At 40.7% G+C, this 24,769-nt stretch overlaps 1 protein-coding gene across 1 annotated transcript; it reads left to right on the top strand.

Moving 5' to 3' along the window:
• The first annotated feature begins 1,228 nt into the window (after positions 1-1,228).
• cers6 (ceramide synthase 6) lies at positions 1,229-24,023 on the top strand. Its single transcript, XM_037110940.1, has 11 exons — positions 1,229-1,981; positions 3,935-4,040; positions 4,142-4,272; positions 11,669-11,726; positions 15,060-15,110; positions 15,235-15,327; positions 19,427-19,555; positions 19,824-19,930; positions 21,893-22,049; positions 22,208-22,231; positions 23,014-24,023. The coding sequence occupies exons 1-11, from the start codon at positions 1,812-1,814 to the stop codon at positions 23,170-23,172; spliced, it is 1,185 nt and encodes a 394-aa protein (XP_036966835.1). The 5' UTR covers positions 1,229-1,811; the 3' UTR covers positions 23,173-24,023.
• Positions 24,024-24,769: the final 746 nt, after the last annotated feature.

The raw sequence follows: 24,769 nt of genomic DNA, 5'->3' as shown, positions 1-24,769 counted from the left end.
GTTATACTTGATACAAAAAAGCCATCTGAGAATATGATAAGGACTAAAGCAAGTATAATACTGAATAAAATGTATTATTATTTTGTACTATACAAGATAAATACATTCTTACATTGAATTATTGCACCATGCACATGGTTCATACACTGAGAGGCCAGTTAACATCAAGCTAAAACTATTGCAGTTTAATGTAACGGCGCAATAGCTTTTATCTTAAGATAATTCAAGACTTTTAGACCGTTTTAAAGATGTTTTAAATTAACTTTCAGGTCATGTTGGACGCTGCAGTGGTTCTGCTTAATTGTACTGCATTATAATGAGAGGTGTCTGACAGGGCTATTTCATTTATAGCCTCGGCTATATAATGGTTGAAAGCTATTAAAAAGTGAAAGAAGTCTCACACGCTCCGGCTCCATGTGCAGTTTTCTTTCATTAAGAAGATGGACGATATTAAACCACAGTTGGAGCTCACCACAGACTCAAAATGTACAGCATATGATATATATTTAACAGCTGCCACAGAGGAATTTACTTGAATGTTAAAAACAAGTAAGCTTTGGTTTTCTACCACTTAGAGGGGCAATATGTTACTTGTAGAGAGGAAATTCAAACCACCTCCTTAAGCTGGAGATGTCATCTTCAAAACCCAAGAATAGTACATTTACTGTCATGTAAAACAAAAGGAACTAGACAATATTTGTTTAAAAAGTGACTGAATTGAATCATTTATTAAAAACGGTTTACTATTAACGGGGCACTATGTAGTTTTGGAGAGGAAATTCAAACTCAGAATTTCTTTTTTTTACAATTCTAATGAGGCAATAATACAAACTATTATTTGTATTGTATTATTTGTTCTCTAACTGAATAAACAAGCTGTTCTCAGAGGAAAAACAAGGTCCCCAGAACACTATCGGAAGCTAGAAAGGTGGCAGGGTCCGCCACAAATAAACAAAGGGAAACACTATGAAGCTGTGTTGTCCTTTAAGGTCGGTTTGTTTATTCAGTTTATTCAGTCATGAACACAAAGACAGTTTGTTTATATAGATCAGGAAAAAAAATCAGTTCTCTTCTGACTGAAATTTCTTCCCAAAAATGACATAAAGAAATATGTGAGATTATTATGGTATGAAGTGAAGAACATGTTCTCACAAGGTCAGGCTTTACCTCTACTGGTCATACATCAGAGCTGTCAGTAGATGGCAGGGTTCACCAGCCATGGTGTGTTTGTGTCTACTGGTCCTGGAGCATATTGCTTCAGTGTTGTCATATGATTTGCGCTTAAAATTCACGTTTTGACAAAAAAAATAAAATAAAATAAAAAATCCTAAACGATCAGATCGATTTTGGCGACAGAAACCCATCGAGGGTGACGCCCCGTGTGGTTCTTGATGGATTCGTATAATATGATAATAAAACAGCAGCAGAGCGAACGACATAAACCAAACATAATACGACATCCAATCCTCTTCAGTTCCCGTCGTGATGAAACCTACTTGAACTTGTTACGTGCTCCACACAGACGTGCTTTACCTTGATTGCGTGCTGTGGCCGGCACAACGTACACACGCGGCGCGCTGCATGACATTTCAGCGCACCAATCAGTCGCGGCGGAGCTGATTGAGTCTACTTCCCTACACAGGAATAGCGGAGGGGGGAAGCGGACGGACGGCGATCTCGCACGGATATCTCACCATCAAGCCCCAGTGCTGCGCGGCCAGATCGCCCTGCGAGGGGGGGTGAAGCTCGGAGATAACAGCGAGCCATCGATTCGTCTTTTCGGCCCGGTCACAGTGCGCGCTGCAGGGGAGATGGCCGGTATTCTGGCGTGGTTTTGGAACGAGCGGTTCTGGCTCCCGCACAACGTAACCTGGGCTGACTTAAAGAACACAGACGAGGCGACGTTCCCGCAAGCCGAGGATCTGTATCTGGCGTGTCCTTTAGCGTTCTGCATCTTTATGATCCGGCTGGTTTTCGAAAGGTGGGTCTGAGAGAGAGAGATGGAGAGAGAGAGGGAGAGAAAGAGAGAGCACATGATGCGGTGGTCCAGGTGGCTGTGGTGTGCGGGGGGTTCGGTGCTTGTCGAATGATGCAGCACGCGTCGCTGCCCCGTGTTCGTCAGTCTGGTACCTAAACAATGGGCATCTTATCTGGTTCGCCCGCAAATCACCACGGTTGATCGTCCCTCTTTTTTTTCTGCAGGCCTGCAGCAGAACGCGCTGTCTGCATCTGATGCGTCTGTCAGTGTGCAGCCAAGTTACCAGACCTGTCCAACAGACAGACCGTCCTCTCAGGTTAAACCTGGGGTGGGGGGGTCAGCACAGCATCGTGCTGGAGACAGGCTCCTCTTTACTAATCCGGCGTTTCTTTTTTCAAACTCAAATGCACCACTTGTGATTGGTTGCACCAGTTTACTATTATTATACGGTCATCAATGTAAAGTGTGGCACAGATCCACGATGGTCACAGCAATGCTTGTACTGCACATGTGGGTCAGGAGTCTTTTCAGAGAGTCATTTTCACCACTAAATCCCTCACTCATGTTCAGCACTGGTCCCTGAATATACAGCTAATGTGCAACAGCTACCATTAATGTGTAATGTCTTCATAGTATGTTGTTTATTTACATGGTCACTTGTTAACCTGAACTGGGTGAGAGCACAAGGCACATGCCCACAGGGGGGGCCGAACAGAAGTAAGACAAGGCAAGTTTATTTGTGAAGCACAATTCAGACACAAGGCAACTCCAAAGTGCTTCACAGAGGCACACAGTTACATGAAGAGACACTACAAATTGCATTTGAAATACATTGAAAAGAAGTAGGACAACATCAAGAAACAAAACATTAAAACAGGTTAAGAAATAGGCAAGTAAGCTAATGTAGAATAAGTCACAGTGCAGTTCAAAGCCTTGAAATTGCTTCAGTGAAAGACTGTGGCAAACAGAAAAGTCTTCATTTAAAACAGGTGAGAGTTGGAGCGGACCTGCGGTTTTCTGAGAATTTGCTCCAGACATGTGGCGCACAACAACTGAACAGACAAGAGAAGAACCGCCTACTATTAAACAATGTTTAAAGGGGTGCTATGTAGTTTTTGGAGAAGAAACTCAAGTTCAGAATCTCAATATTTACAATATGAACATAAAAATATTTATTTCTTCCATAAGTGAATAAACAAGCTGTTCTCAGAGGAGATGAGGTCCCCAGAACACTGCTGGAAGGCAGGAGGGTGGCAGGGTCCGCCGCATATAAACAAAGTCAAACAGTACAAAATGGTGTTGTCCTTTAAGGTCAGTTTGTTTATTTAGTTTATATAGTGATGAAAACAAAGAGAGTTAGTTTATTTAGTTTGTTTAGGTATAAAAAAAACAAAATCAATGAAGTTCTTTCTCTTTTGATGAAAATCTACATAGTGCATCTTTAACATACCGTATACTACTATATGTGGCATTAAAGGAAATTTTGTTTGTTTATCAGATATCAAAATATGCATGTAGGAGGTCTGCCCCCCCAAAATAATGCCCAGAGTAGTCTGTCTATTGAATGCTGCTCTGAAATGTATCTTCACATTTTGTTAAAACACAGTTTTAACAAAATGTGAAGATACATTTGCAGACTGTTCTGTTCAGGCTTTGTAAAGTGGTTCACAACACCAAATGTGTCAAAAAGACTAAAACAGTTAGCTTCACCCTGCTGCGCCGTACCCACTTCTTCTTTTATTCTACAAGAAGATGCCAAATTTCTCAAGATGACTGTGAAGAGTCGTGTCGTGGAAGAATAAAATAAGAAGAGAGGGCAATCAGACACGTGTGCCCAGGTGCTGATAACACCTCCTGGTGATTGAATGGCTCGTGTCCCAATGTATTTTTCCTTAACCTCAAAGATAATCTTTCTGTGTCTTGATATTGAAGGGTGTCATGATATTTTGATTGCAGGTTTATTGCCAGACCATGTGCCATGGGCCTGAAGATCCAAGCCAACGGGCCCCAAAAAGCACAACCCAACGCCATCCTGGAGAAGGTTTTCACTGCTATAACCAAGGTGGTGCATGTTTCTGTCTCTTCATCTCGGAACATTTGTGCCTCCACAGTGAAAGCCAGCGCATCTCATACGTGGAGTATTCTGTATCTTGTACTCGCCAGCACCCAGACGAGAAGAGGTTGGAGGGCCTGTCTAAGCAGCTTGACTGGGACGTGCGGACCATCCAGCGCTGGTTCAGACAACGCCGCAACCAGGAGAAGCCCAGCACCCTCGCCCGGTTCTGTGAAAGCATGTAAGACAAAACACTTCAGCGCCACACCACACAGTGTGCCCGATTTAGCAATAAGCCATTTTTCTTTGGATGTAATTGCATAGACCGAGGCAGGCAGCTCACAGTGAACATCACATCTACCTTAGTGTTGTATGTAGTATTGTTACTTACAGGATAAGTTCACCCAAAATTAAAAAATTCAGTCACTATTTACAAACTGCTCATTTCGATGAAAAGTTGGGTGAAGTCTTGAAGTCCACAAAACATTTCTGGAGCTTCACAGCGAAACAGGATTGCAGCATTCTCCTAAGAAACTGAATCAGCTGGGGAAATGGGGGGAAAAACAGCTGCAAAAAAACATTTAAAATGGTTCCATACTGCTCGTGTTCGGCGTAAGCCAAGTCTCTGGACGCTCTGTGCTCCTAAATTGATTTTTGAAAGATGTTATCTACATCCACTTTTTAAGCTGAAATCTCCTCTGTAGCTGTTAAACTTAAAGCATTAGCACGCACCCCATCTGAAGTGGGTGCACAAGCTTGGTGTAAATAACACATTTTCAAATCAATTGGAATCTCTCGGGCTATCAGGGAACTCTGATCCGACTACATGGGACAAGCTGTATGGACCCATTTAATGTTTGGTTTCAGTGGTTTACGTGCTAAAACAAGTCCCCATCTGTTTGTCACTAGTTGTTTTTGGAACAAGGTGCAACTCTGTTTTACTGTGAAGCTCCAGAAACATTTTTAGATAATTTAGTTTTTTATCCTTTTAATTATGTGAAGACTAATTTGAATAAGATGCACTGCATTTACTCATCATGAATAACTCACCTGTGACAGTAGTAAAAGCAGGCGCGATGCTCACTGTGACTGATGCCTTTATCCAAACAAGTTTCAAGTTCATTTTCATATTTTATGGAAATTAAGGGAAAATCTCTGTCGCTGCTTAAAAGCACACCATCACAAAAACATGTTTTAGGGATATAACCAGACAAGTCTGTTGGTCCAAGTCTGAAGCAAGTCTTTTTTTTTTAACAGGTAAGTCAAGTCAGAGATTGTGTTGTGTCAAGTTAGGTGGAGTAACTTAAAGTTGCAAGAGAGAAGTCGTTGACGCGGCTCACACAAAGACAACCAGATCGTTTCTGTTTTCCCCAGGTTTGCAACTACCAAAAACACGGGACAGAGGGTTTATTTATTCAATTAATAAGTCTGTTCTGCAGATGTGAACGCAGATAAAAATGTCTGACAGGCTGACTGTATCACCAATCAGCCTTCATTTTCCAGATTCCATGCCTGGTGGCAGATATAACAGTGTGCTTTATAGGGAACCAATCAAAGTCTCACCTGCAGAATCAAAACAATGACTTAACCCAGCATTCCTGGCTATTGATTATTTTGTTGGCTCATTGATTTATTATTTAGTCTAAAAAAATGTCAAAAAGTAGCACACGCCCTATTCACTTCATTCGAATCCCAAATGAGGTCCTTTCGTTTCTTGTTTTGTCCAACCAACAGTCCAAAACCAAAAGGTACTCAGCTTACGGCGTTATAACAAAGAGTGAAGCGGCAAATCCTCAAGTTTGAGGAGCTAGAACAGGTTCATTAAACTGCAAGTTAATCTTTGAAAGGATGTGCCTTCCTTGCGTTTTTTGATTCTTTTTGTGGTGTTAAACCAGAGTCATATATTAATACTGCTGAATACTCAGGGGTATAAATGTAGCACACATGCAAATCTTCAGGACAAAGTTGACAAATCATAATTTCACCAATTTATTCTGGCTTTATCAACCAACATGCATGTTTCATTAGAAGTCATGTCACTTATATACAGGAGTTGCTGCATATCACATTGGCATGATGGTTGACATGGCCGGAATAAATTGGTGAAACTGAGATCAGTCAACCTCGTCCTAAAGGTGTGTGTGTGTGTGTGTGTGTGTGTGTGTGTGTGTGTGTGTGTGTGTGTGTGTGTGTGCGCGTGTGCGCGCTTCTGTGTATTCTTCAGTTGCAATCGTTTTAACTCCACGAAGGGTAGTAGCATTAATGGTCCATTAGCAGTCATTATGACAGTGTTTTCAGGCTTTGTTTAACCGTTGCTGTATCTTACATGGCTTTCAAAGACTGCAGCACGAATGCTGGTGCTGCTGAGGGATAATAGTCAAATGTGTCCCAGTGCGAACCAGCAAACCCACTCAGGCTGCAAGAGAGAACTGGCTAATCTGCAGTCGAGCATTTGCCATCAGGGAGATTGTAGTTACTTAGCAGTGTGATGTTAAAGGCCAACAAGCGAGTGTGGCTGTCAGAGTGGAGTCATGTCTGACACCAGCAGAGCCGGTCTGGCAGTTTGATACACGGGGAGCCTGGCGTCCCCTGCTCCGCCCGAGGCTGCTGTTCACTCAGAAGGACACTGCTGGCTGATTACACCGCCGGACTTGTGTAGAAGAAAGCAAACCTGCCTGGAAGAGAGTGAATTTGTGCTCCAATGGAGTGCGTGCGAGCTTTTTCCTAACCTGCTCGTCTCTGGCATTACAGCTGAACCAAAGCTGTTATCTGAGCACAGTGTAATTGACTGCAGACGACTTTGGGGTTTTGCAACAGTTTGGCCAGGTCGTCCGTCTCGGTTGCTTATGGTGCAGTTCTCCAAACGGGCCCCCGGCTTCAGCCTTTCCAGCAGCGATTGCACTGTAATTAGGCCCTCGTGCGCAGCTGTTGCAGACTGATAGCGTTCTTTGTCTCGCGGTCGTCAGGATAGCTGATCTGTTGTCTATTCTTTTCATTATGCAAACACAGCCGACACGTTTGGATCTGGAAATAATGAAGACTCCGCTTGGAGTTTGTTTACCAGCTATTGTTGCCGCCTCCCTCTTTTTCCGACATGTACAGCAAAGAATGATTTCAAGTATTGATTGATAGCAGAAAGAAACGCACAGCAACCTCCGCTTTGTAATGGAGGGAAATGAGGTGTTTCCAAAAATGTCTTAAACCAGGTGTTGGGAGACAAACAGAACAAGCTGCATTATTTCACTACAGCGTATGAAGTTATTTGTGACTTCGATAGAAAGAGTCGCTATGAGACAAAATGACACATTTGGACGAGTAGTTTTTCTCGGTGTAGTTTTACCAGAGAGGCCCTCCTCCTCTCATCAGGCCTCCCTGTTTAAGGCGGGCAGAGGAAGGAGCCTGCTTTGATGTCCTCAATAGCCTCCGACGTCTGATCTCGTCTTCCTCCGTCCTTTCTCCTCTCTGCTTTCAGTGAGAACAAAGACATTATCACAAGCAACATAATGCAAATCATAGCTTCATTTTTCTTTAAAAGAAACAGAGTTCTGTGACAAGATTTTATATCACTAAATATTGTTTCTACTTTTAGCTTGCGTCTTTTTTTAGGCTTGAGTTTTTACTGGATTTGATGTATTGCGCAAGTGTTTTATTAACAGGTTTTTGACTGGTGTTTTTTCACAGGCGGCAATCTTACTACTTCTGTCATTGATCCATTTACCAATTTATCTATTCGGGTGTTTTAAGGACGAGTTTTAGAGACGGGAAAAAGAGAGCTTTGATAACCACCTTCATCATTCATATACCAAGTATGATGCTACTGCCATTAGCCAGTTAGCTCATCTTAGCAAATAACCCTGAAAAATGGGGCTAGTCTGGCTTTGAGAATGATAATAAAATCCATCCAGCTGCACATAATAATAATAATAATAATGATAATAATGATAATAATGATAATAATGATGATAATGATAATAATAATGATAATAATAATGATAATAATAACCTAATAAACACAGAATATCTCACTATATACTGGGCTGTTTCTTGGATGGATGCATCGCTGACATCACTAACAGGTTCGGACAGCGAGATGTGGACAGATCCAGATTTATTTTAGGTGGAGGGTCATTGCAGTTATGCTCCATTTTGTCAAAATTATAACTATAAATCAACATTCTTTGGTGGCTTGACAAATAAAACGTTGACAAATTTGTCATTCCTCAAAAGTTACTTTCATCAGATACAAAAATCTAAGTCTGCAGTAGACTCTTAAAAAAAATGAATTAAGGTGTTAACCTCGAGAGATTACCAGTATCCTCATTAAAGCTCTCTCTGTCATCGATATGTAGGTGTATGATATCTGTTTCCTTCAACCAACACACCTCCCCAGAGGAAGCTCAGCAGCAGACACAGAGCCGACAGCTAATAACCATGCTTGTGCTCAGCGGATGCTAACAGGACAGCTGTGAGATGAGACATTTACATGTGTACTTGAGAGAGGACGGACGGCCACACCCCTGTTATTCCTGAAATTAGTTGCACCACATGAGAGTAACTGGCTATTAGCAGGCTTTTGCCATGTGGGAAATGTTGAAATCATGCCCATCATCAAACCAAATTGGACAAATACACAAAGGTGGAAGGGACAGCCATCACCGCCTGAAGATTAACAGAGGTGTTACTCCCGATTTAACAGCGGAGAGGGAATATATGAAGGCTTTCACACAAACGATCAAAGCTGGAGCGTCATGACTAATTGTTAAGTTGAATGATCCAAAAGTAAACACCTGCAGCCAGCTGGCTCTCCATCTACCCACCTGGAGAAGTGACATGGCGGAGTTAAATTAGCCAGGACGAGCTGTTTTTATATTTTATTCCAAAGCAAGGTGTGACACTTGGAATAAAGCTAGACTCATTACAAATCTGATTTGCCCCCCTACATTTTTTTTTCATCCCTCAAGCTATGCTTCTGTCTAAACAGGTACAGCTGATTTAATAGTGAACAGTGGATCCGCCCCAGTTTAAGTCTCACATCATGAATGATTCATTGATGCCTAATCAAGCCATTATTAAAGAACTGTGGTCCCGTGTGCCATGACGCGTAACAAAAGCCCACTTCTTATTGTGTCGGTTTAAAAGTTGTTTACAGGAGAAGTTTGTCATAACACATAAATGTAATTCAGTTAACTACCCAGCACTAATTAATTGCTGCAACATCATGTGCATCTAATAAACAGCAGCTCTCAGATAATTAACTGCGTAACGTTTGAGGGTTTTTTTCCAACGCCATCATTATCAACACTGAATCTGAGGAACAAAGTCAGAATGACAGTAACCATGTGTGCTTGACTTGGGGAGAAAAGGATCCATGCACAGGGAGCAGTTGTGACTCATTGTGATTGTACATATATATATATAGCAGCGATTCAACAGCACTTGAAAAGGCTCTTGCAGGCTTGATGAACCAGTTGCCATGCAACAGTCTTTACTGTGTGCCAGGTAGACTTATCCAGTTAATTTGGTTTAACAATACTATTGATCAAGAACAAAAAGCAGGTAATGACGGCCTCCGTGGGCTCGCTTACAAGTGATAATCTTGAATAAACATCCATATATAAAGGGACAAACTGTGCCGCGAAGCTGATGTGGATTCACCCTCTTTTCTCTCGTGTTCATGTCATGTTGTGTTTTTGTCAAAATGCGTTTGATTTGAGGTCAGCTGGACCAACCACTCAACCTTTAAAGTATGCAAACCTCGTGACGGGCTGTAGAGCTGCTGTCACAGTCATGGGAGGAGGGAGTCATGCATGGATGTTTTCTTCCATGTCACAGAGGCTTTGTTTTAGTTCTTCTGCATGTGAAGCTTTTGCACTGTGTCTCAGAATATAGGCTCCACTTCAGGGAAAAAACATTTTAACTAACTGGCTGCAAAATTTGTGAAATGCCTTGACAGCTTAATAACGAACAGCGGGGGGTCTCTGACTGAAGCCCAGCGGATGAATTCGCTTCTGTTCCCTGTAGGACCACGTGTTTTCGCCTGATGCAACTTCTACAGCTGTGTAGAAAGAAAACTTGTGCTTGTTGTCCAGTAATAAACCTGTCCTCCCAGTTGCTGACGGTTATGAGTTGGGTATATAAGCACATCGCCTGGCTCAGCACGGCTTTGATCACCGATGTGTCAGCTGAAGCAGCACCGACCTCTTGATGATCGCTTTCCCTGCCATTGTGTGGCTGGAGTTACTGCACTGCTGGAGTTAATGTAAATACACAGGGTTATATGAAGGCACAGAACTGGCTGGGCTGAGACTGGACAGTGTGAGTGTCTTTCTTTCACCCTGAACCTTACCAAAGTGAGGTCAGTGGCGGCCCATTTTCAGTCACTCGCCCTTGACTGCACAGTGGGGAAGGAAAAGGAGCTCAGACCACTTCGGATTTCTAATAGTCACGTAGTGTGCCACAGTGTGCTGCGCGCCTAGGGACACGATTACAGAAGATTGATTATTACTTGATTAAGAGAAAATGAGTTGCCAAATATTTTTATCATCAATTAATAGTCTAAATCAGTGATCGCTAAAATGTGGGCTGCAACCCCCTGGAGGGCCATGAAGGTACTGCAGGTGGGCCATCAGAGCTTATTTACAGTAAATAAATACAAAGTTATCAATGTTCTATTTAGAAGTTGAGTTTTGTAATTGCCATAGAATATTTATGATTAAATATTTCAGGGTTCTCACCAGACAATGGAATGGTGGCGCAGCGCCGCTATACTGATTTTCGATGTTGTGAGGGTGACGAGCGAGCGTCCGTCCAAACCCCCGGTCCGACGATAGCGACCATCTTCTCTCTCTTCCCTGGGACAGAGTTGTGATTAAAAAGCTCCAGAAGATCTTTGTTTTTTAAATCAGCCGTTTCATTCTTATTTTTGTGAGTGGCTTGTCCGAATCATCTCAAGCTTCTTAAATGTAAGAGTTGTCTACTTTTGTTTGTCATTTATGAGAGCAAGTGGAGAGTGTTTGAGGTTTGGACTAGTGGTTGGACAAAAGACGCAATCTGAAGATGTCACTTTGGAGTAGTACAGGGCGATCCAGTTTGATATTGAATTCATCTTGACGTTATATAGCCTTAACAATTCTTTAGTACTGAAAAGAATTTGCAGAATAATCAATAATGACAGAAATTGTTAGTTGGAGCCTTAAGATGTAGTCAGCTGTTTTAATTAGAAGTTACCTGGAAAGGTTCATATTCCAGGATGCATCTTAAATTGAATGACTTCAGGATTGAGGCAAGTGCATTATTCTCTGCAAATTGTTTTTTGTTTTTTTTTCCGCAAATGAAAACACTCAGCTTCTCTCTGTAATTTACTAATCCTTACACTTAATCCCAATTCATAGCATAGACTTGAGAAAACAAAGTGGAGAAGAGAAATAAATAAACAGTGAAAGAATGAAGGGAATTGCAAACACACTGAAGAGCTAAGGGCTAAACCAATACTGTCCAGGCTTCTCAAGGTTTTGCTCCAAAAAGTAAAGATTGCAGATGTAATTAAAGCTTTGCTGCCTAAAGAAATCAAATGTTGAGGATTAATTCATTCTGCTTTATATTCATTATATATTTTCTTCTGTCTTCCTTTCTTTCAGGTGGAGATTTACTTTCTATCTCTACATATTTACTTACGGAGTGCGTTTTCTTAAAAAGGTAAGATTTGCCTAAAGACTAATGAGCACCTGTAATGTCCGTTAAAGTTAGTAGACTGAGTCACTGAGGTTTGAAGCCATTCACAGATATGGAGGCACGCGGCTCGCATGCCATGAAAATCCTGTGGCTTCCCAATAGATCGCTGCCCAGTCATGAGGCTGGCATGTAAAATGGATGTCCTGGTTGAGAGGGGCCATTTTTATCAAAGGTGGTGTTTTGTTTTTCTTTGAAACAAGAGTGACGGCTGCTGAAAGTCGATGTTCATATGCGCAGCTGTTATTTGCTGTCAAGTTATTCCATGTAGGATGTGCCATATGGTCACTTGCAGAATGTTGACAGTCGAGATGATGATAGTTACCTGTTGCCAGCTACACTGTTTTAAATTACATTTACAATGACAGCTATTGCTCTGTGGAAGACGTGGCGGCGTACAGTGACTAGAGTGTCTTAAAAGACGCTAAGTGGTGACAGAAAATACAGCTTTATTTTAATGTCTATTATAATGTAACGTTATTACTTTGGGCTGGTTCAAAATGGTGTCAAAATCTAACAACACTGCTTGCAGCTTGAAGTGGTGCTGAGTGATGAAGTTAGCATGCTTAACCTTTGACATTTTATCTTTTATCTATTTATTGATGTGGTTTACATCTATATAAAGAAGCAACCATCCAGACAATATACAGTAACAACAGCCTGCTGTCTCCTTCTAACTTTATTATAGTTATTTTTCTATTTTTTCCCCAAAAAATATACCAACCAATAAACTGCCATGCTAGCATTTTGTATAAATGCTAATATTACATTTTGTGTACTAGGGCTAGTATTTGTCAGAAGAAAATTAGCTTAAGCCACTAACGTTAGCTACAGCATGCTAACCTGTTTAACAAACTTAATGCCAGCTAGAACTCATGGCAATATTTAATAGTGAAAGTAGGAGCATTTCCACATGCATAATGCAAAGAGAACTCAAGGGATTGGGACTAAACAGCTGTGTAGCTGTTAGAAAACGACTTGTCAGCGTGGCTAATCAGAATAAAAGGCTTCATTTTACCAGGGAGCATACAGATTGGACTCCGGAGCAATGGGAAAAGGTCATGTGGTCTAATGAGTCCAGATTCACCCTGTTCCCAGAGTGATGGGCGCATCAGGGTTAGAAGAGAGGAGGTTGAAGTGATGCACCCATTATACCTAGTGCCCACGGTACAACCTGTGGGGGCAGTGTTACGATCTGGGGTTGCTTCACTTGGTCAGGTCGAGGTTCAGCAACGTTATGTGCCAGAACAGTGTGGTCCGCTGACTGCCTGAATATACTGAATGACCAGATTTTTCCATCAATGGATTTTTTTCCTCCCCATATTACATGTTGACAATGGCACGATTCATCAGGCTCAGATTGTGAAAGAGTGGTTCAGGGAGCATGAGACATAATATTCACACATGGATTGGCCACCGCAGAGTCCAGACCTAAGAATCTTTGGCATGTGCTGTAGAAGATTGCATAAGCTTATCGAAGCGATGCCACAGCGAAGGCATGCTGTAATCAAAGCTAAAGGCAGTCCAATTAAATATTAGAGTGTGTGACTTTTTTGTAGGGCAGGTAGTGAATCAGTGTAGTCCAAGTACCTCGGATCTTTACTTAAGTAGGCTACATTCCACCACTGCTGATTAAAGTGACTGTGACATAGATTAATACATTTCATACATAAATTCATGAAATATACGGTACAGCATAGAATCAACAGTGTAATAGTTAAGAGATAAGCAGAGCAGGAAGAATCTCTAAGAGGCACAAGTTGCATGACAAAGCACTTTGTGAAAATAGTTCATTCCCTGGCAATCCCTGCTGGAGGCTGGACTCTGTGTGATTTATTAATAGAGCCGGTCTGGAAAGGAGCGCGCAGATGTAAACTCCGTCACAGTGATGGGTCACTGTTTGCTTATATCGCATTCTTATGTATCACAGTTACCGTTTCTCTTGTCATCCGGATGTCAATACGTGGCTCCTCGGAAATCCAGCTCCCTTTTTATGTCACAGTGACAAAATCTCTGATGACGTGCGTCCAGTGTTTTATGCACTACTTTGATTTCATTCAGAATCCATCAGGGGAATTATTCCTTTGTCAGTGGGCACATTGATAGTCATGTGTTAGTCCCTAAGTGACAAGGAAATATTGAATTGAACTCCACCTGGATGTGTGGGAGCAGCATAACATTGTTGCATTTAATGATGTCTGTTATTTCAAGGGTTTACTGAATGGCTTGGTAGCTCACTTTGATTTAAGTTTGCTCTGGTTAATTGAAAACATTCGGGCTTGGAGAGTTGATTGTTTTGTTTATCTCCGTAAGAATTCCATGAGTTGGTTCCAGCTTCTAACAAGGTTTGTGAGTTAATAATATAACACTGATGGTGTCACCTGGTATCTGTGTTTCATCAAGAGGGTCTTGGTAGTTGCCAGTTTGTGGGGTAAAAAAACAGAAGAATGACTGAGTTCTACAGTATGCTACCAATGTTAGCTAGCTAGTGTTAGCAATAGTAATGTTTGCTAGCAACATTAGCTAAAATGTTAGCTAACATTAGCAACGTTTGCCAATGCACAAACTGACAAAGCTTGCGAGCAAATGTAGATTTTGCCAATGCTGACTCGCTAATAAGACTTGTGACACCAGGAAACTGGAGGGTCGTCTGTAAAACTGTTGGCAGGACACCAAGAGCTGCAAACAAGGTCAATTTCCACTTTCTATTATGCATTTTTGTTCCATGGAGGTTTTACTTTCTTTAAGCTGACAAAAGCTATTTAAAATTCTACTGCACATATTCATGGGCCACAAAACCAGGAAGTGAATGCAGAAACCAGAAAGTGTTTTGACATGTATGCTAGGCAAGCAGTTCTCACTGGTATGAATGGCTGCCATCTTTCCATCTGGTAGTTCTTCCATAATAAGTCCATGGTTGACGCTGACAAAATCACATGATACTAACAGTGTTATACTATTGGCTTAGAAGCTGGAACCAACTGTCAAAATTCAAAACAAAACAAATAATTTTTGCCCAGACAATTTATTTTTTCATTTCAAATTACATGACGGTAATATTGTGATACTTGATTGGTCTAAATATTTAACTGATAGTAAGTGTGTAAGAATATGTTTTTTAAAACGACTTCATCAGGGAGAGATCATCAAAGTCTTGGTCTCATTTTCATTGTCGTCTCTGATTGTTGATTGATGGTGCATTTCAAAGTACAAGCTGGTTTGATTTCTTTCATTAAGTTTAAAAAATATTTATATAATAATTTATATAAATATTTAACTCACTCTTTTCATTTTTTCCAGACTCCATGGCTTTGGAACACTAAAGAGTGCTGGTACAACTACCCATACCAGGTAAAAGCCTTTTTTTTTTTATACAGCATGTTTAGAACAACATCTGCAGTAATCATGATATGGCAAAATGGCTTGCAATACTGAAATGTTTATTTTAACCATGTTGCTTTTTGTGTTTATGCAGCCACTGACTGTGGACATCCATTATTACTATATACTGGAGCTGTCTTTCTACCTGTCCTTACTCTTTTCCCAATTCACAGACATCAGGAGGAAGGTAAGGAATGACTGCGAGACACACATCATGCATCCAATAACATTTATTATTCAATGTTTGTCTACTAAGCGGCATAAAGTGGCAGTTTTAGTCACTTTTTCCAGTAGAAACCAGAAAATTCAGTTTCGTTTATTTCATCGACTCTATAAAGACTCAATAATGCTTAGACCATTTGCTTGCGAACATCTGCTTTCTGCCTCAGCGTATTCTCACTGATGTGTGAAATAACAAAACACTGCGCGGGTAAAAAGGATTAGCACTTCTTAAACATTCAGAAATTGGATTCCAAGTCAAACTTAACAAAAACTTTTCTAAAGCTGTAATTCCCTCAGAAAATGATCGTACCTTTTATAATCTGTTATACTGTATGATGATAAAGTATAATTCTTCATGTTGTACAAAACATAATTTAACTCAGCAGTCGAGGATTTGCATCAAATTGTACTCACTCATAGAGACAAGCCATCTAAATGCATCTGGTTTCTTTTCATCAAGATCCATGAATTATTCTGTGAGAAGATGAAAATGTAGAATTTATTTAAGAAAGTGAGAAAAAGTTTTTAGATCCATCCGTTTATCTGGACGAGCACCAAAAGTTAATGGAGTCTATTCTGGGCCGGGGCCCATCCAACCAAAAAAACCATCAAACAAACGTTAACGGGTAAAAACTTACATGTAATCAGGATTTAGTGATCAGATAAGAGAGAGTGAGCAACTATAGTCAGCCCAGACTACATCTGAGTTATTAATTGTAGTTACATTAGTCAAAGATCACTAAAGGGCTTCTGTGGAACTTCTGTGTTGGCGGTTGTTAGCTGATGTCACATTTATAAACCAAACCTTGAGAATGTGCATGCAGTCACGTCTTTTCAGCCGTGGACCATCCTGCACAAAGAAATCTGCAATCCAGCAGCATTAAACAACTTCAACCAATCATCAACAGACTTTAATAGACCATATTCACAGGGCAGTCATGTCCGCCGATTTCACGCTCTGTCGTACTGCTGTGTTCCAAGTATCTGCTCGTATAAATGAAGGAAAACTGACGAATGATTATCATTGCACTGTTTTCCGATTAATCAGCAGCTGAAAAGACAACGGATAATGAAAAACCTAGAGGAGCATCGGGGTCGCATTTCAAAGTTAAATAACATATCTGATAAAACCGTTAGCATTCAGCTACTTCATAGCTAATACTAACTTTTGATTACATCCAGTGCATTTTATTTCCAGGTTTAAAAAAAAAAGATGTCTGATGATGGCTAAGAATTCATTTATGCCTCGACTTCAAAGAGCATCATTAGACAGGAAGTGGTTGAATGCTAACACTAGCTTTTTTCAGACGGGAAGTTATTGGGTTATTGTTTTACCATGAAACATGGTGCAATTTCTCTACAAATGTTCACTATCTATTGTCTTTTCAGTTGCTAAATTTATCAGGCAGCAGTGAAATGGTAACAGAATTTGTCGTACGTAGAAATGTTTACGTAGAGCCCCTTTCAAATATTGCAGTTTTTTTTACAGCATCCCACATTTTGTTCAACGTGAATAGAACAACTGTAGTTTGTGTCAGTATTGTTTTTGATATTAGTAATATCAACTGATACTAATATTAGTAATATTATTAGTATCAGTTTCATATCAGTAATTTGATATTAGCCAATTGTGCCTTCTTTTAATTTATTTCTGATTGAAATGTTCTGATTTATGAAGAGTATATATGTGAAAATCCAATTTTTGTGGCTGTGTCCAATTTTTTGCATAAAATACTATAAGCTGAAGTATTCAGGTAACATATATTTTGTTAATTACAGTAACTGCTGTGTAATTTGAATTCAGTAACTGGCTACCTTTTAAAATGATCTGACCCGACTCCAGCCAGTTATATGAAACACCTACTTCCACCAAGCTGCTGCAGGTGTCAATAACTTTGCATTCTTTATTTATTAAACCAGAACAGCCTTCCATATAGCCTATACAATATGTACATTGTACTATAAATGAAGTTTAAAAGCTCTAACTTGCCCAGCGTTTGTAAGAGCTGAGACTCAGTTTCAGTTTGTACAAACAATGTGCGACGACCGACTTCAACCCACCTCCATCTTCTTTTCTTTGTTATGAAACAACCACACTTTTGGTTCATTCAGTATCAATTTGCATGCCTTCCAGCCATGATCTTACTCCTGTCTCCAGTCCATCCCGCAGCTCTTCCTTCTCCACACCACACTCCACTCACTGCACTCACAGCAGCCACCCCCGCCCCATGATGCCGTGCTGTGTATGCCTTCACTCTGTCATCTCTTTGTTGACTGTTGGCATGTTGTCTGTTTTTGTTTCTCCTTTCAGTTTTTTCATGCACAGCACTACACTGAGGAGGTCCTCTGCATCCCCTGCCAATTCCAGTATGTTTCTCCCCGCACACTCTTTTGCCTTGCTTTCATTCTGCATCTTGCATCATCACTCATCCTTTTCTCATCTTCCTTCTCGTTCTCTCGCCATTTTGGACCGGTTGCTTTGGGCTGAGGCATTTCAGTAGCTTAAGATTTGGCAAAGGAATGCTCCCCCATCACCACCACCCCCACCCCACCTGTCTGCACCTTTAGTCACCTGGTTCAGGTCCAAAAGCTAATAGCTCATACTTAGGTGACTAGTGTCTGCTTGAATTGAATGTCCAGAGGGGAAACAGAGATCTTAGCCCACTTTGGTGGAATGTAATGAAGTCCATGAGGTAATAGGGTACTGTATTTGAGTTTGAGTTTTAATTTCTATTTAAAGCCACTGTATGATTTCTATTCCACTAAAGGGAAATGATGTACTTTTTACTACACTACATTTATTTCACATTTATAGTTACTAGTTATTTTAAAGGTGCAGTGTGTAGGGTTCACCTAAATATATATAATAATGTAAAAATACAAATGGAAATTAAAATAGAACTAGATAGTGCTCCCAGGCTACTTCCTGGTGGTGTGGCCAACTGAATATGCAAATGAATACATAAGAAGGGGGTGACGCTCAATATATGTATTCACTGTTTTACTTCAGTGCACCAGCTGACAATGTAATTACACAGTTTGGCCACTACAAAAACTGGCTTTAAAGCCCGGTGCTCTCCCTGGGGGCTTGATGCAGTAGATTCACAGCCTTTTTGCACCGCCATGGCTTTTATAGTAGCATTTATGGCATCCACAGTCAGAAAGGGTGAGACAAGGGATGTTCAGTGGTTTATAACTTGCAGCTGTACTGCCACCAAACTGCCAAAGGACAATCTGGTTCTTTAAAAAGATAAGACTTTGTGTACTAATGAGCTAATAAAATGCATTTCATGGAGATTAAACTCCCCAACAGCACCTAGAATCATTAAAACAACGCTCTACCTCGATCAATGATATACAAAACTTCTTTTACTTTTATATTTTTGCATTATTGACAATGATCCAAAGAGTCCAAATTTCTTCTTGAAATGGTGTGTTTTTTCAAAATTTTACTGTCGCTTTTTAATTCATCCCCGACCACTGTTTGACACAACTACACCATCAGACGTAAAGCAGCAACACATTCAGAAGATGAACACATGCTGCAGCAGCACACAGTGTTCACGAACGCCCGAACACTGAGGGGCTTACTTGCTTTGTTTCTTCAGAATGTGGTGATTAATCGGTGTGTTGACAAAACTTTTTATATCTTCTCAATAGCTGTGCCAATCACAGTGGCACATGACGAACGGGGCTCATCGAAATCGAGACTGTATCACGGCAGATCCACACAATGATCACATGTGCAGCCACTGGCGCTCTGCAAGGCCGCAAAAGCAAACAAACACGTAGTGCATCTTGCAGCAGTTTTGAAAATAGGCACTGTTTTGTTGCACAATAGTTCCACGTGTTGAGGTTATATTCGTCGGCAGTAGGGGCTTGAGTTTCTACAAACGCACAAAGCTGCTGTACGTGCACACAGCAGTCATGTCACTCTCACGTCTGCACTGCACTCGATGCTCAGGGCATGTGCCGCTGCATGCGTGGCTCGAAACAGCCAGGAGGCATTTCCTTTTGCGCTTTCTTAAGTTGTGTGATATATTCCTCTTCGACTGTGTCTTCAGGATTTCCTGATCATGTTCCTGCACCACGTGGCAACAATCTCCCTCATCACCTTTTCCTACGTGAACAACATGGCACGAGTGGGAACCCTGGTCATGTGTCTCCACGATGCAGCCGACGTGCTGATAGAGGTGAGGAGGATGCGTGAGAGCAGTGAATGCTGTGGACTGACAGATTGGGAAAAAGGGAAGCATAGATGGTCGGGTGTGTGGGTGGAGTGTGTGGAGATTACGCGCTGAGCTATCCATCGTTATCTATATATAACTACAGTCTGTACATAACGAACGTTGTGTCCTTGTGTCAGACTGTGTATTAGAGGTGAGGCGCATGTTGAACTGATATTGTCAGAGGTATCCAACATGATCAGATCAATGACTGAGTGTTTGTTTTTCCACCAAGGCTGCCAAGATGGCCAACTACGCCAAATGTCAGATACTGTGCAACCTCCTGTTTGCAATGTTTGCAATCCTCTTCATAAGTTCCAGGCTGGGAGTTTACCCTGTCTGGTAAGTGTTGTTTTCTTTCCTGTGCACCCCTTTTAGCATCCCCATCCACTGTTAGCATACTGGCTCGCAGGAGACTTTAAAAACCTGAGCTGCCCTGCAAAATCTTGGCGCACCAATCCCTCAGATTATATGTCACTGCCATGGAGATATCAGTCCTTTTTTTTTTTTCTTTTTTTTTTTTTTTTTTTACTACTTTCTCCGCAACGGTTTGCAGTTCAGACACATCTCTCAGGATTTTGTTGCTAAGTAATAGTTACTATGGATACAGCAGCTTTGACCTCTCAAAGAAAGCCAAACAAAAATCAACACGTAAAAAGCGGATCATCATGTTATTTTGTTATCGTTGACACACGTGTTTCACACAATTGTTAAATAATTAAAGGTTTGTCCGCTCGTTAGGATCTCTTTTTGTATTGTGGTGTTGCCTTTTTGCATTTGTTTCCAGGCCAATCCATCCAAATTGTATTGAGGCAGAGTTAAATATATCTTTCAAGCACCTTTGTCACCCAGAAATGTAATTAATTTCAGCTTAATTACAGTAGATGGTGAATGCTAATTATAACGGGCCTTCATGATGATACTTGCAGAGTTACTACAAATTAATTTTCTAGTCCTTGAAAGTGTGCATAGTAGTCATCGTGCAGTCATCAGCAGCAGTGTTATCACACATTTCACGACATGATTCGGTTTCTGACTCAGGAAGCTGCTTTTCCTTGAGATACCATCAATTCTTGATCAGCATAAATACTCTATTTTTGGATGTCTAACATCACTTTTTTTTTTTGTCTTGAATAATTAAGGCCGTTCTGGAGAGAAAACATTTGTGAAATGCAGAGGCCATTAGATCCACCACACTTCTCTCCCTTTGTTTCCACGCTGTAATATGATGAGCCCACACTACATTTTTAGTCGGCCCCCACCGCACCGGTAGTAAAGTTGTCATTACTGTAAAGCTGTTGCCATGGCTTCAGTATCTGGAGGATGATTCACAGAGAGCCATTTGCAAGAACTGGCTCGGGGATAAATTTAACACGGATCCTTGAAGTTTTGATGGCATGTCATGCGAAGCCAGGTGACACTTTCCTTTTTCTTCCCCACTAGCAATTTTAATCACATTCAGATTTATTACTGTGCGTATGTTGAACTATAAACAAAATGCTGTTATAAAGACAAATGTCTGTTGTGCTACAAATATCATTAAAGGTGCAGTATGTAAGATGTGGCCATTTAGTTTAAAACACAAAGAATAAACATAAACTACTATCAAAGTGTGAAGAAACAACAGTTCTGACGCTTTGTTAAAGACGCCTATGTATTGTGTTGCAGAGATACAGTATCTACTAAACTTAGCATGCTAACCAGCTAGCCTCGGCCCATCCGCTCTAGAAATACCACTTTGTGCCACAAGAGGCAACAGTCTGATAGTGTGACTAAGGTATCTGGAGGTGGATGCTGTCTAAGCCAATCTTCTTCGTTTCCTGTTTATGATTTTAGTTCATTTTTATTGTTTTCGCAATTCTTGCTCAATACACTTTTAAAGGTCAGCGAGCAGATGTAGAAAACCCATGCGTACACCATTTCCACACACAACGACTGGTATCTATAAAGCAGAAGGGGCCGTTTTTATCAGTGAGGGTAGTATCGATATGCAAAATGATGTTTAAAAGTATTGCTACATCCATTTACAGTATGTCTAACTGTGGGACTAGACATAAGGTTGTGTATATGTGTCTAGTTCCACTTTGACTGAGATTAAAAAAACTACATAAAAAAGAGAGTTTTATGTAGTTTTTGGCCTCTGGGGTTCCAAGAAAGATGAAGAGCTGGAGCAGAGTCTGTCGGATTTTTTCGTTTCACTAGATTCTGTTTGGCTTTGTCTCCTTAGGACATACAGTACTTCTCCCACTAAGTTCCAAGACACACTATGCTAATTACTTCCCTGTCCTTCTTTTGCTACCAAAGGATTTTAAATACCACCTTGTTCGAGAGCTGGGAGATTGTAGGTCCCTATCCGTCTTGGTGGGTCTTCAACCTGCTTCTGATCCTGCTGCAGCTTCTTCACTCCTTCTGGTCCTACCTCATAGTGAAGACAGCATGTCGAGCCATCTCCAAAGGAAAGGTGAGTCACTTTACACTCACCTCCTCTTTAAAGCGCCTCTGTGGAATCCTTCCATTTGTACCTGTTCTTGTATAATGAGGTGTTTTGCTGCTTAGTATTTTCAATAACCACTTTCGACCCTCTCTGTCTGTTCTCTATGCTAACCTTCAACCTTCAAGGTGGGGAAATGGAATCCATTACATGTAAGTAGCCTTGAGGAGGAGTATTTCAATCAAGGTGGTGTGTTGTGTGGTGTGGTGGTGTGTTTAAGTTCATGTCTCTAGCTGCCATAATCGGTGTATTTTTAGCTTTGCTAACTGTGGGGCTACAGTAGGAAATTTACATAGTGATTCAAGAATGAAATATCTCAACAACTATTGCAGGTAATACCATGAAAATTTGTGGAGACGTTCATGATCCCATGAGGCTGAATCTTTAACTTAATGCAACTTTTCCTTTAGCCTCTCGAGCCTCCATAGCAGGTCCAATTTGTCACTGGAAGGGCACCCTAGAGAGCATTTTATCATGTGCCCAACAGGGCCCAACAATAAGCCGAGTGAGCTTAATCTTCATCAAAAAACAAACTCAATTTACATTTATATTAACATTGAATTTATTTGGACTGTTCGGACAACACATTGTGAGCCTCTGGGGAAACAACTTTCATTCTTTTCTGATGTTTTGTAGACCAAATAATTAAGCTTCAATCTGAAGGATGAAAGGGAAATTAATCATGAATGTAAATAATCACTGGCTTAAGACCAAATAATTGTATGTTCAGAGCTTTCCATATTTTGAGTTGTGCAAACAGATGTTAAGGCTTTTCAGAGCCTGTTCCCTGATATTGATTGGCAGAACACCTCACGACGTGACACACTGAAGTCCCTCTGTAGCGGCGTCACGCATGGCTGCCGCAGATAATGACGAGGATAAGAATTTTAATGAGAAAACGTTCATCCTCAGCTTTCCCTCCTCATTTCTGCAGGTGTCTAAAGACGACCGCAGCGACATAGAGTCCAGCTCCGATGAGGACGACAGCCCCCCACCTAATCAGAAGCACCACAGCAGCACCACCAACGGGACCAACAAAAACCACGGGACCAACGGCTACCTGACAGGAGCCCCATATCCCGACGAACACTGACGAAGCTAATATCACAACACTGGAGCCATGCTACAGACACCATCCATCATCTGTGTGTGTGTGTGTGTGTGTGTGTGTGTGTGTGTGTGTGTGTGTGATCGAGTGTATGTTTGGAGACATGCACAACATTGCCTGTCTGGCACTGGAAGTTCTTGATAGATTTATGTGAATGCAGTTCTGTTATCAGTTTGGGTCTTTACATACATTTCCACACTCAGTTTCTTCTCTCCATCTATATATTTGCATCAAACTGCACTCAGTGAAATATCAAAGCACTCCTATTGGTACAACCCACTCTCTGTTTAGCCAATGAATGAAAGCATTCCACTTTATGGTGTAAGCATGCTACTTTAACATACAGTAGTCTGGCATACTGGGGGTGTGATTTTTTTTTTCTTGTTAGTGTCTTTCTATGTTATTTATTTTTTATAAATATGTTTGCAGATGAAAGTCAGACATCGATTCTCCCTTGATGTCAGTGTCAAAGATGAAATAATCTTGGACAATACCTTTTTTTTTTCTTTTTTTTCTCCTCCCACTACACATCATGATAACGAGTATGAGCAAAATGCTGGATTTACTTTCAATGCTACACCCCCAAAGATATGCCAAAATGTGTGAAGTTTACTCACATTATGAAATACTTTCTCAACTCAAACTGTATATGAGATGTCGATAACAGTATTATGTGTGTGCATCAGATATGGCTAGCTGCTGTATTCCCAATTAAAGCATTTTGTTAAGTATTCTGGTACATTTCTGGTAAGCATTTCATTAAGGCCATTTTGTCCTCTTTCAAGGCAGACATCAGTTGTTTCAAATATTCAATAAAAAAACATGAAGATTGCAAATTATGTGTGGGTCTGTTCAATAAGTTCAATCAACAGCAGCAACAAAAATGTCATTAAACTCTGATGGGGGATTTTCAAACATCCATATCAAATGACATGAATATAATAACAAATGATTCTGCATTCAAACTTGTCTCACTGGTGGAAACTACACTATTAAATAACCACCGTCTCTGATTTTTAAAAAAAATCCATCTGAAGTGACTCAGCGGCAAATTTTCACTGGAGATGTGTATTTCATTGCTAAAGTTTCATCCGCTCACTTCCCAATCCTGGAATTAGTAACAGGCAACAAAATGAAACGCAACATGACGCTGGGAAAATGTGGATTTTTCTGAGTTTGAACTTTGTTGGAAACATTTGGGATAATGTAAGTAGACAGTTCAACACAAACACTTAACAAAGATAAAGTAATATTCTTACATATCATATTTTAAATGGTGATAGCATAAGGTTTGTGAACTGGGGTCACACAAAGTGACAAACTCACCGAGGATTATCTCCGGCTCTGCAGCTCCCATTTGCTCCACCAAACATTTTAGTGTCTTTCAATTTGATTGTTTTGGTTTTCCCACCCACAACTTTACCGTGTTGTTTTTGGCTGCAGAAGACAATGCTTTTCAGTGAAAGTGCTCTGAAAAAACACTCACTGCTCAGATACAGTTAGCAGCAAGCTGGTGGGCATAGTGGAGCATTTAGAAGCTAAATAATCAGATATTTCCCTCTGGAATTGGTAGAGAGCCAAA

This window comes from Acanthopagrus latus, chromosome 9, assembly GCF_904848185.1.
Source record: "Acanthopagrus latus isolate v.2019 chromosome 9, fAcaLat1.1, whole genome shotgun sequence".
NCBI classification, from domain to species: Eukaryota; Metazoa; Chordata; class Actinopteri; order Spariformes; family Sparidae; genus Acanthopagrus; species Acanthopagrus latus.
Note: the sequence above shows the minus strand (reverse complement) of the source record. Positions and strands in the feature narration are given on the sequence as shown.